This window comes from Oryctolagus cuniculus, chromosome 15 (assembly GCF_051225735.1).
Source record: "Oryctolagus cuniculus isolate XC-2025 breed Fujian yellow rabbit chromosome 15, ASM5122573v1, whole genome shotgun sequence".
NCBI classification, from domain to species: Eukaryota; Metazoa; Chordata; class Mammalia; order Lagomorpha; family Leporidae; genus Oryctolagus; species Oryctolagus cuniculus.
Window position 1 is genome coordinate 27,024,309 of NC_142881.1, and position 11,790 is coordinate 27,036,098.

Genomic DNA, 11,790 nt, shown 5'->3' on the forward strand with positions numbered 1-11,790 from the left:
CTTTCAAATAAATTTATTTTTATTTTTTATTTTTTTGACAGGAAGAGTGGACAGTGAGAGAGAGAGACAGAGAGAAAGGTCTTCCTTTTGCCGTTGGTTCACCCTCCAGTGGCCGCAGCAGCTGGTGCTGATCCGATGGCAGGAGCCAGGTGCTTCTCCTGGTCCCCCATGGGGTGCAGGGCCCAAGCACTTGGGCCATCCTCCACTGCACTCCCTGGCCACAGCAGAGAGCTGGACTGAAGAGGAGCAACCAGGACAGAACCCGGTGCCCTGACTGGGACTAGAACCCGGTGTGCTGGTGCCGCTAAGTGGAGGATTAGCCTATTGAGCCACGGCGCCAGCCTCCTCAACTGTTCTTCAACCTGGGTTTCTGCTCCCAAGGTGGGAGACCTGGGTTGAGTTCCTGGCTGCCAGCTTCCGCCCTCCTCTCCCTGCTGTTGTAGGCATTTGAGGAGTGAATCGATGGATTTTAAGTGAGAAATAAATCAATTCAGCAATGCTTATAATTGTCATCAATATATGCCCCACTGGCAGGAGATTGAATACAATGTAGCCAGAAAAAGCAGGAGAAAATGCTTTATGTGTTTATACAGTAAGACTTCCTAGATGTATTGTTAGGTTTAAAAAAAAAAAAAATCAGGGGCCAGCGCTGTCCTGTAGCAGTCAAGCCGCTGCCTGCAGAGCCAGCATCCCATATGCACCGGTTTGAGTCTTGGCTGCTCCACTTCCAATCCAGCTCTCTGCTGTGGCCTGGGAAAGCAGTGGAAGATGGCCCAAGTCCTTGGGCCCCTGCACCTGCGTAGGAGAGCTGGAGGAAGCTCCTTGCTCTTGGCTTTGGATTGGCACAGCTCTGGCTGTTGCAGCCATCTGGGGAGTGAACCAGAGGGTGGAAGACTTTTCTTTCTCTCTGACTCTGCCTCTCTGTAACTCGGCCTTTCAAATAAATAAATAAATCTTTTAATAAAATCAAGGAAGCTGTGTATAGAATGCTTTCACCTATACACAAAATGGGAGAATATTTGTTCAGTTTTTGCTTGTATGTGCATGAAATATATCTAGAAGGATACAGGAGAATCTCATGAATTTGGTGGTCCCAGGGGATAAAAAGAATTGGGAAGATGGGGAAGGGTTGGTGGGATGGACTTCCTACTGTATACTTTTTTGCATTTCATTTGCATGATGTGAGTGTACTACTGTCGCTCCCCCTCTTCGTGGAGGAGCAACACAGGACCCTGCGCTGTTCTTTCGTCTGCTCGGCCCTCCCCGGGTTTGCTGCTGGTTCTTCCCGGGTTGGCTACTATCCCTTCCACCTCCGTGGAAGGGCAGTTCCCCCTGGCCACATTCCCCACTTCCGCAGGGGAGCGGCACACCGCCGGTCGGCTTTCTCGGGGGCTGCACGGGTTCCCTTAGATGTTCCCCATAGATGTTCCCGGTGCATGCCGTCTCTCTCCTCCTTTATAGTCCTCCTCCGCCAATCCCAACTCGGCTGCCCACACGCCGAGTACGCTGCTCTCCAATCAGGAGCAAGTCCTACAGTTAATTGGTTGAACTGGAGGCAGCTGTGCGGAAGCTGTTTACTTCTCTCCCAGCGCCATATTGTGGGAGAGCAGATGCATAGAATAAGTCCTAATTCGAGTAACTTAGTCTAGTCCGGATTGCTCCCCACAGATCCCCCTTTCTTTTTATTTTTTAGCGTTGATACGCGCCTGTCTTCGGTGTCCCGCGGCACACACTCTGCTCTACTTGCTAGAGTTGCCACAGGCTCTTACAAGTCCTATCAGGCAAACCGAATCCGGGTCCTCTCTTCGCCATGTTGTGAGGAGGTTTTTAGGCGCTGACGCGTGCCTGTGTTCGGTGCCCTGCAGCGCATGCTCTGCTCTGCTAGAACTGCCTGCAGGTGTTTACAAAACCTATCAGGCAAACCGAATCCAAGCCTTCTCATTGCCGTATTGTGGGGGAGACTTATTAGTGTTGGTTTGTGCCTATCTTCGGTGACCTGCAGCTCATACTCTGGTCGAGCTGCCTGTCGGTGCTTACCGCCCTAATCAGGCAGACCGAATCCAAGCCTCCTAATTGTATTGTGGGGAAGCCTTACTGATGTTAATTCGTGCCTGTCTTCGGTGACCTGCGGCGCATAAGCTGCTAGCCGCCCAGGTGCTCATCGCCTCACTTAATCAGGCAGACCGAATCCAAGCTCTCACATTGCAGTGTTGTAGGGAGGCCTTTCTATTTCTCTATTTCTCTATCTCCGGGCATTCCTATTTCTCCCATTTTACTTCTGTCTGCCAACATTCCCATTTCTCTCACTCCACTTCCAAACTTCTGTTTCTCTTATCCCTGCGGCTTTCCGGCACCTCGCCCCGCCGGCGGGTTCCCGGCTCTGCGCCGCTTCAGCCCGCGCGCCTCTCTCATCTGCGCAGCTTCCCGGCTTTGCGCGGCTCGGCTTCGCGCGCTCCGCGGTCTCCACGCTTAACCCTTTCGCGTCTGAACCACAGCCTCGCGCCAGCCCCGTTCCCTATCTATTCACGCCCCGTGCTCTCTGCACGCGGCGGCTTCCGCGAGTAACACAGCGTAGCTTACGTGTCCGCCACTAGCATTCAATCTAAGTTCCCCGGGCTAGCCTGGCGAATTCAACCCAGCGTACGTCTCCGCCCCACGGTTTGGCTTCCCGTCCTTTGCTCCCCGGGCTAATCAGACGGATCCCAACCAGGCTCACGTTTCAGCTTCTAGTTTCAACTTTTCGCCCCCTATTCCCGGGCTAACTTGAGAATCCCAAAGTGGCTTTCGTGTCCGCCTTGGCCTGCCCCCCGCGGCTTCAATTTCCCTAACATTTTTCTCTACCCGGTATGTTTCCCCAAGCTTTCCTCCAACAATACTCTTCCCTCATTTCTCCTGGCCTCTCCCCACAGTCCGCGTCCGAGTCTGTTTGTTCTAGCGTTCACTTTCACTTTCGACCTTAGAGATTTCTCCCAGCTTCCCCCCGTAGTCCGTATCCGAATCTATGCCTAGGCTTTCAATAGCTTCTTCCGGCTCCTTTTTCGTCCGGCTTTTCCCTAGGCTGTTTGCTAGTCTCTCTCTCCAATATTTTCCCTAGGCTGTTTGCTAGTTTCTCTCTCCGATATTTTCCCTAGTTCTTCCCGTTTCTTCCCTCCTAAGTTTTTTATCCGTCCTAGGTTTCCTATCCGAGCTAGGTTTCCTATCCGAGTCACGGCACCATTATGTCGCTCCCCCTCTTCGTGGAGGAGCAACATAGGACCCTGCGCTGTTCTTTCGTCTGCTCGGCCCTCCCCGGGTTTGCTGCTGGTTCTTCCCGGGTTGGCTACTATCCCTTCCACCTCCGTGGAAGGGCAGTTCCCCCTGGCCACATTCCCCACTTCCGCAGGGGAGCGGCACACCGCCGGTCGGCTTTCTCGGGGGCTGCACGGGTTCCCTTAGATGTTCCCCATAGATGTTCCCGGTGCATGCCGTCTCTCTCCTCCTTTATAGTCCTCCTCCGCCAATCCCAACTCGGCTGCCCACACGCCGAGTACGCTGCTCTCCAATCAGGAGCAAGTCCTACAGTTAATTGGTTGAACTGGAGGCAGCTGTGCGGAAGCTGTTTACTTCTCTCCCAGCGCCATATTGTGGGAGAGCAGATGCAAAGAATAAGTCCTAATTCGAGTAACTTAGTCTAGTCCGGATTGCTCCCCACATACTACCTATTTCATAACTGAGCTAAATTTTTAAAAAAGAAAAGGAGCACAGAGAATACATTTTATTTTTACTTTAAAGGTCTTTCCTCATTAGGCTTTATCTTTTTTTTTCTTTTAAATATTTATTTATTTGAAAGAGTTACAGAGAGAAAGGGGGAGAGAGAGAGAGAGAGAGAGAGAGAGAGAGGGAATATCTCCCATCCATTAATTCATGCTCCAGATGGTTGCAATGGCTGGGGCTGTGCCAGGCCAAAGCCAGGAGCTTCATCCAAGTTTCCCCCTTGGGTAGCAGGGGCCCAAGTACTTGCACCATCTTTCATTGCTTTTCCTAGGCCATTCACTGGAAACTGGATTGTAAGGGAAGCAGCTGGAACAGGAACCAGTGCCTATATGGGGTGCCGTGTCGCAGGTGGCGGCCTTATCTCCTTTTGTCTTTTTTTTTTTTTTTTTTTTTTTTTTTTTGAAAGGCAGAGAAACAGAGACAGAGATCTTGCCTCCGCTGGTTCACTCCCCAGATGTCCACAACAGCTGGGACTGGATCCGGCTGAAGCCAGGAGCCAGGGACTCAATCCAGGTCTCCCATGCAGGTGGCAGGGGCCCAAGTACTGTCCCCTGCTGTCTCCCAGGATGCACACTGGCAGGAAGCTGGAATTGGAAGCAGAGCTAGGACTCAAACCCAGACCTCCGACAGGGAACGCAGGCACCTCAGTGTCTTGACTGCTATGCAAATACCCTCCCCTAGGATATATTTGAGCTGACTGTATGAAGCAATGTGTGTTTGTTTTTAAGCCCTGCTCCTCAGATTCTTGTACCCTCTGTGATCTTCCACTCAGCGGGTTGGTATGCTCAAGACTTTTATCCCAAATAAAATAAAAAGCCCAAGTCCACTCCTGAAGCCTCATTCCCCTCTAGTTTTCCTTTCATGTCTCCCCTTTCCTTTTCAATCAGCATCTTAGCAGAAAACATAACAGAGACCCGTGTCTTTATCTCATCCCCTATTCACAGACTACTCAATGCACCCTGGTCTCACTCTGTCTCATGACCGGGGTGAGCTGTGCCCTTCGTGTTGCCGAATTCCTTGGCTGTCTTTCAGACCCTCCCTTATAAGACTCTGAGATGGCCGGCGCCGCAGCTCACTTGGCTAATCCTCTGCCTGCAGCACCGGTACCCCAGGTTCTAGTCCCATTTGGGGCGCCGGATTCTGTCCCGGTTGCTCCTCTTCCAGGCCAGCTCTCTGCTGTGGCCCGGGAAGGCAGTGGAGGATGGCCCAAGTGCTTGGGCGCTGCACCCGCCTGGGAGACCAGGAGGAGGCGCCTGGCTCTGGGCTTCAGATCAGCGCAGTGTGCCGGCCGTAGTGGCCATTTGGGGGGTGAACCAATGGAAGGAAGACCTTTCTCTGTCTCTAACTCTGCCTGTTTGAAAAAAAAAAAAAAAAAAAAACCCGGACTCTTTGCTGGTCTGTCAGTGGGAGCCCTTGTCGCCGTCCCCTCGCCTCCTGCAGCGCCGCACGTTCTTGCAAAGCCCCATCATGCGTGAGTGCATCTCCATCCACGTCGGCCAGGCTGGTGTCCAGATCGGCAATGCCTGCTGGGAGCTCTACTGCCTGGAACATGGCATCCAGCCCGATGGCCAGATGCCAAGTGACAAGACCATTGGGGGAGGAGACGACTCCTTCAACACCTTCTTCAGTGAGACGGGCGCTGGCAAGCACGTGCCCAGGGCCGTGTTTGTAGACCTGGAGCCCACGGTCATTGATGAAGTTCGCACCGGCACCTACCGCCAGCTCTTCCACCCCGAGCAGCTCATCACGGGCAAGGAAGATGCTGCCAATAACTATGCCCGCGGGCACTACACCATTGGCAAGGAGATCATTGACCTCGTCCTGGACCGAATTTGCAAGCTGGCTGACCAGTGCACTGGCCTGCAGGGCTTCTTGGTTTTCCACAGCTTTGGTGGGGGAACTGGTTCTGGGTTCACCTCCCTGCTGATGGAACGCCTCTCTGTCGATTACGGCAAGAAGTCCAAGCTGGAGTTCTCCATCTACCCAGCCCCCCAGGTTTCCACAGCTGTGGTGGAGCCCTACAACTCCATCCTCACCACCCACACCACCCTGGAGCACTCTGATTGTGCCTTCATGGTAGACAACGAGGCCATCTATGACATCTGTCGTAGAAACCTCGATATCGAGCGCCCCACCTACACTAACCTGAACCGCCTTATTAGCCAGATCGTGTCCTCCATCACGGCTTCCCTGCAGTTTGATGGAGCCCTGAATGTTGATCTGACAGAATTCCAGACCAACCTGGTGCCCTACCCCCACATCCACTTCCCTCTGGCCACATACGCCCCCGTCATCTCTGCTGAGAAAGCCTACCACGAGCAGCTTTCTGTAGCAGAGATCACCAATGCCTGCTTTGAGCCGGCCAACCAGATGGTGAAATGTGACCCTCGCCACGGTAAATACATGGCTTGCTGCCTGCTGTACCATGGCGACGTGGTTCCCAAAGATGTCAATGCTGCCATCGCCACCATCAAGACCAAGCGCAGCATCCAGTTTGTGGATTGGTGCCCCACTGGCTTCAAGGTTGGCATTAACTACCAGCCTCCCACGGTGGTGCCTGGTGGAGACCTGGCCAAAGTGCAGCGAGCTGTGTGCATGCTGAGCAACACCACAGCCGTGGCCGAGGCCTGGGCTCGCCTGGACCACAAGTTTGACCTGATGTATGCCAAGCGTGCCTTTGTTCACTGGTACATGGGGGAGGGCAGGGAGGAGGGAGAGTTTTCTGAAGCTCGTGAGGACATGGCTGCCCTGGAGAAGGATTACGAGGAGGTTGGAGCAGACAGTGCCGAGGGAGAGGATGAGGGTGAAGAATATTAACCTGTCTGCACACGCTGCTGCTGTTTGTGTCTTGTGAAGCTGTCAATAAAAGTGATGTTTGCATATTAAAAAAAAAAGACTCTGAGGTGCATTATTGATTGTTTCCAACTCTTTAGACTCTCCACTATGAAATATCATACAACCCCAGATGCTCCGTAATTCTTTGTTTCTTCCCTTCTTCCCATTGCCATCTCATGTATGTCAAGGTTCGAGAGTCTGTCCTTGGCCCTGCTCCATCAGCATTCTCCCTCACTGATATCACCCCTCTCAAGGATGTCGCCCTCACCAACAGTCAACAATTAACAAACAGTCGCTGCTCTTGGCACTCACGGAGTCTGCCAGATGGAGAACTTCTACTAGAGATGTCAATCATTGCCTCCCAACACTCGTCTCTGACGTCAGTTTCCGAACTTTTGCCTTAGTGAGCCTGAGGGAATCTGGCCCTAGAACAAGGGAATGAAATCGGTTTCTCCTTTTTGAGAACTTGACCTGCACTCTCATGAGAGTGGGAGGCAGTGGTCTCAGATGCTGACTTAACAGTCACAGCCTGGCTGTACAGTTCACTCCCTACCCTTGGATATTAGTCACTATGTCTATCATATGAATTACTGAAAAATCTGTCTTCAACTTTTTTTACATTTTAATTAAATTGTAAAAAGTAAGGCTACTACTTAAAGCAAAAATCCCCAAATATATGTGATTGAATTTTTAAAAAATATTATTTTATTTTTTTACTGTTGATAATGATACATTTGTTAGAAGATTTATTTAATTTAGACGCAGAGTTATAGAGAGAAAGAGGGAGAGACAAAGAGAAAAGTCTTCCCTCTGCTGGTTCACTCTGCCAAGGGCTGCAATGGCCGGAGTTGGGCCAATCCAAAGCCAGGAGCCAGGAGCTTCTTCCAGGTCTCCCATGTTGGTGCAGGGGCCCAAGCACTTGGGCCATCCTCCACTGCCTTCCCAGGCCACAGCAGAGAGCTGGACCGGAAGTGGATGCGAACCATCACCCACAGGGGATGCCGGCCCCGCAGGCAGGGGTTTAGCCCCATGATTGCATTTTATGGCCTTTGTTGGTTTGATCTTTTGAGTTTTTAAAGAAAATATTTATTTATTTATTTATTTAAATGGCAGAGCAACAGAAAGAGAGAGTGGATGTTATCTTTTACCCCCCAGTATACTCCCCAAATGCTCTCAACAGCCAGGGCTGGACCACGCCAAAGCCAGGAGTCACAAATTCCATCCCTGTCTTCCACACAGGTACTAGGGACTCAGTACTTGAGCCACCACCTGCAGCACCCCCAGGCGTATTAGCAGAAACCTAAATTAGAAGCAGAGTGGTTATGGGGTCGGTGTTGTGGCACAGCAGGCTAAGCCATAGCTTTAACTCTGGCATCCTATATGGGCACCTACTCAAGTCCAGAGGCTGGCTGCTTCCTTTCCCATTCAGCTCTCTTCTTCTTCTCCTTCTCCTTCTTCTAGATTGAATTATCTATTTGGAAAGTCAGAGTTACAGAGAGAAAGGGAGAGAAAGAGAGAGACCTTCCATCTGCTGGTTCACTACCCAGATGGCCACCATGGCTAGCGCTGGGCCAGGCCAGAGCCAAGAATTTCATCCGAGTCTTCCATGTGGGTGGCTTCTTAATAAAGACATTTTCGACTCATCTGAAAAATATATGCTCTATTACCAGTATGCGTAACACACAGAAGAAGGTAATTTATAAAATCTGCCTGGAGATGGTTGAAGTGACGTTCACGGGGTGGGTGTTGTGGTCCAGCAGGTTGAGCAGCAGCTTGGGAAGCCCAAATCCCATATCGGAGTACCTGGGATCAAGTCCCTCCCCTGCTTCCAAACCAACTTCCTGCTAATGCTCCTGGGAGGCCGTGGAGGATGGCCCAGGTGCTTGGGTCCCTACCACCCAATGGGATGCCTGGATGGAGTTCCTGACTCCAGGCTTTGGCATGGTCCCGTCTGGTTGTTGGGAGTATCTGGGGAGTAGAGCAATGGATGGAAGGTTTCTCTGTCTTTCCCATTCTGTCATTCTGCCTTTCAAATAAATAAATTTTTGAAATGACTTTAGGGCTTAGATTCAGGCCTTTACAATTTCTCTTTTAAAATCTTTGCAAATTAATTTAGCAAAGATAAGGCAGGACCCAATCACATCTTCTGCTTTCCTAGAAAAAAAAATTTTTTAAAGATGTATTTATTTATTTGAAAGTCAGATCGGCACAGCTCCAGCCTTTGTGGCTGATTGGGGAATGAACCAGTGGATGGAAGACCTCTCTCTCTCTCTCTCTGCCTCTCCTTCTCTGTGTAACTCTTTCAAATAAATAAATAAATCTCTTTTTTTAAATTTTTTTTTTAACAGGCAGAGTGGACAGTGAGAGAGAGACAGAGAGAAAGGTCTTCCTTTGCCATTGGTTCACCCTCCAATGGCCGCCGCGGCCAGCACAGTGCGGCCGGCACACCACGCTGATCCGATGGCAGGAACCAGGTGCTTCTCCTGGTCTCCCATGGGGTGCAGGGCCCAAGCACCTGGGCCATCCTCCACTGCACTCCCTGGCCTCAGCAGAGAGCTGGCCTGGAAGAGGGGCAACCGGGACAGAATCCGGCGCCCCAACCGGGACTAGAACCCGGTGTGCCGGCGCCTCTAGGCGGAGGATTAGCCTAGTGAGCCGCGGCGCTGGCCTAAATAAATAAATCTTTTAAAATAATAACAATAATTTTAAAACACCCAGGGTGTGTTTGGTGCAACAGTCCAGACGCTACGCTGGATGCTGGCACCCCACGTCAAAGCACATGGGTTGGAATTCTTGCTTCATTTCTGATTCCAGCTTCCTGTGGATGTGCACTCGGCGAGGCAGCAGGAGACAGTTCGAGTGGCTGAGTCCCTGCCACACACATGGGAAACCACAGATTGAATTCCTGGCTCCTGGCCTGTCCTCCCAGCCCTGGTATATTAGGTATTTGGGGAGTGAACAAGTAGATGGGAGAGCTCTATCTGTTTTTGTTTGTAAAGATTTATTTATTTATTTGAAAGTCAAAGTTATGGAGAGAGGAAGAGACAGACAGAGCTTCCATCTGTTGGTTCACTCCCCAGATGGCCTCAACGGCCAGGGCTGGACCAAGCTGAAACCAGGAGCCAGGCACTTTCTTCCCCCATGTTGGGTGGCAGAGGCCCAAACACTTGGGCCATCTTCCCCTGCTTTCCCAGGCCACTAGCAGGGAGCTGCCTGGGAAGTGAAATAGCTGGGACACAAACAAGCGCCTGCATGGGATGCCAGCACTGCAGGCGGTGGATTTACCCACTATGCCACAGCGCCAGCTCCAAGACCTCTGTTTGTCTGTCTCTGTCTCTCTGCCTTTCAAATAAATAAGTGAAAATTTAAAAATAAAGAAAAAGAGATGACTTAATACTTGTACCTGTCCTCATTTAAAAAAAACCTAAATATATGAACATTATTCAGCTATAAAAAGAATGACGTTCTGATATATGCTACAAACGTAGATGAAACTTGAAGACATGTTAAGTGAAATAAGCCAGACAGAATAAGACAAATATTGTATGATTCCACTTAGAAGAAACAGGCATATTACTTTTTTAAAAATATTTTATTTATTTGAGAGGTAGAGTTACAGACAGTGAGAGAAAGATATCCCTTCTGCTGGTTCACTCCCCAAATAGCCGCAACAGCCAGAGCTTTACTGAGCTGACGCCAGGAGCCAGGAGCTTCTTCCTGGTCTTCCATGTGGGTGCATGGGGTCAAGCACTTGGGCCATCTTGCACTGCTTTCCTGGGCCACAGTAGGGAGCTGGATTGGAAGAGCAGCCGAGACTAGAACCAGCGCCCACATGGGATGCCAGAGCCACAGGCGGAGGATTAACCTACTGCACCACAGCAGGCATATTCCTTTTTTAAAAAAGATTTATAAGCTGGCGCCGCGGCTCAGTAGGCTAATCTTCTGCCTTGCGGCGCCGGCACACAGGGTTCTAGTCCTGGTCGGGGCACCAGATTCTGTCCCGGTTGCCCCTCTTCCAGGCCAGCTCTCTGCTGTGGCCAGGGAGTGCAGTGGAGGATGGCCCAAGTGCTTGGGCACTGTACCTGCATGGGAGACCAGGAGAAGCACCTGGCTCCTGCCATCGGATCAGCGCGGTGAGCCGGCTGCAGTGCGCCAGCCGCGGCGGCCATTGGAGGGTGAACCAGTGGCAAAGGAAGACCTTTCTCTCTGTCTCTCTCACTGTCCACTCTGCCTGTCAAAAAAAAAAAAAAAAGATTTATTTATTTTTATTTATTTGAAAGACAGAATTATATATAGAGAGAGAAACAGAAAGAGGTCTTCCATCTGCTGGTTCACTCCCTAATTGGCCACAATGGCTGGGGCTGGACAAGCCGAAGCCAGGAGCCAGAAGCTTCCTCTGAGTCTCCCACGTGGATGCAGGGGCCCAAGCACTTGGGTCATCTTCCACTGCTCTTCCAAACCATCAGCAAGGAGCTGGATTGGAAGTGGAGCACCTGGGATTCAAACCAGTGCCCATATGGGATGCTGAGGCCACAGCCCGGGACTTTAACCCATTGCACTACAGCATCAGTCCCCAAACAGGCATATTCTTACATACAGAACATATACTGGGGCCAGGGTTGTGGCACAGCAGGTTAACCCACTGACTGCAAAGCCAGCACCCCACATGGTCACTGGTTCCAGCTCCCTGCTAATACCCTGGGAAAGCAGGGGAAGATGGCCCAAGTGTTTGGGCCCCTGCACCCACATGAGAGGCCTGGATGGAGTTCCAGGCTTTAGCCTGGTCCAGCCCCAACTGTTGCAGCCATTTGGGAAGAGAACTAGGCAATGGAAGATCTTTGTGTGTGTCTGTGTGTGTGTGTTTCCCCCTCTCTGTTACTTCGCCTTTCAAGTAAATAAAATCTTTTAAAAAATAAAACTAAACAAAAACATAGACTGGAGGTTCCCAGGGGCTGTGGGGAAGAGGAAAATGTGGAGCTGCTGCTGAATGGGTCCAGTGTCTGCTGAGGGGGAGGAGAGAGTTTTGGAAACATATAGTGGTGATGGCTATGCAACATCTGGACATGTCTATACTTGGTGCTCCTGAAATGGCCACAATAGTAAATTTTATGTTCTGTATACTTTCACGCAGCAAAAGCATTTTTTAAATAAAAGTCCTTGGGTCCTGCACCCGCATAGGAGACCAGGAGAAGCACCTGGCTC

General features: G+C 50.8%; 1 protein-coding gene across 1 annotated transcript; it reads left to right on the plus strand.

The window, feature by feature from the left end:
• Positions 1-5,102: 5,102 nt before the first annotated feature.
• Positions 5,103-6,647, plus strand: LOC100346652 (tubulin alpha-1C chain). Its single transcript, XM_002718586.6, has one exon. The coding sequence runs from the start codon at positions 5,221-5,223 to the stop codon at positions 6,568-6,570; it is 1,350 nt and encodes a 449-aa protein (XP_002718632.1). The 5' UTR covers positions 5,103-5,220; the 3' UTR covers positions 6,571-6,647.
• Positions 6,648-11,790: the final 5,143 nt, after the last annotated feature.

Coding starts and splice junctions, on each gene's coding strand:
- LOC100346652 (XM_002718586.6), top strand. CDS start 5,221: ATGCGTGAGTGCATCTCCATCCACGTCGGCCAGGCTGGTGTCCAGATC.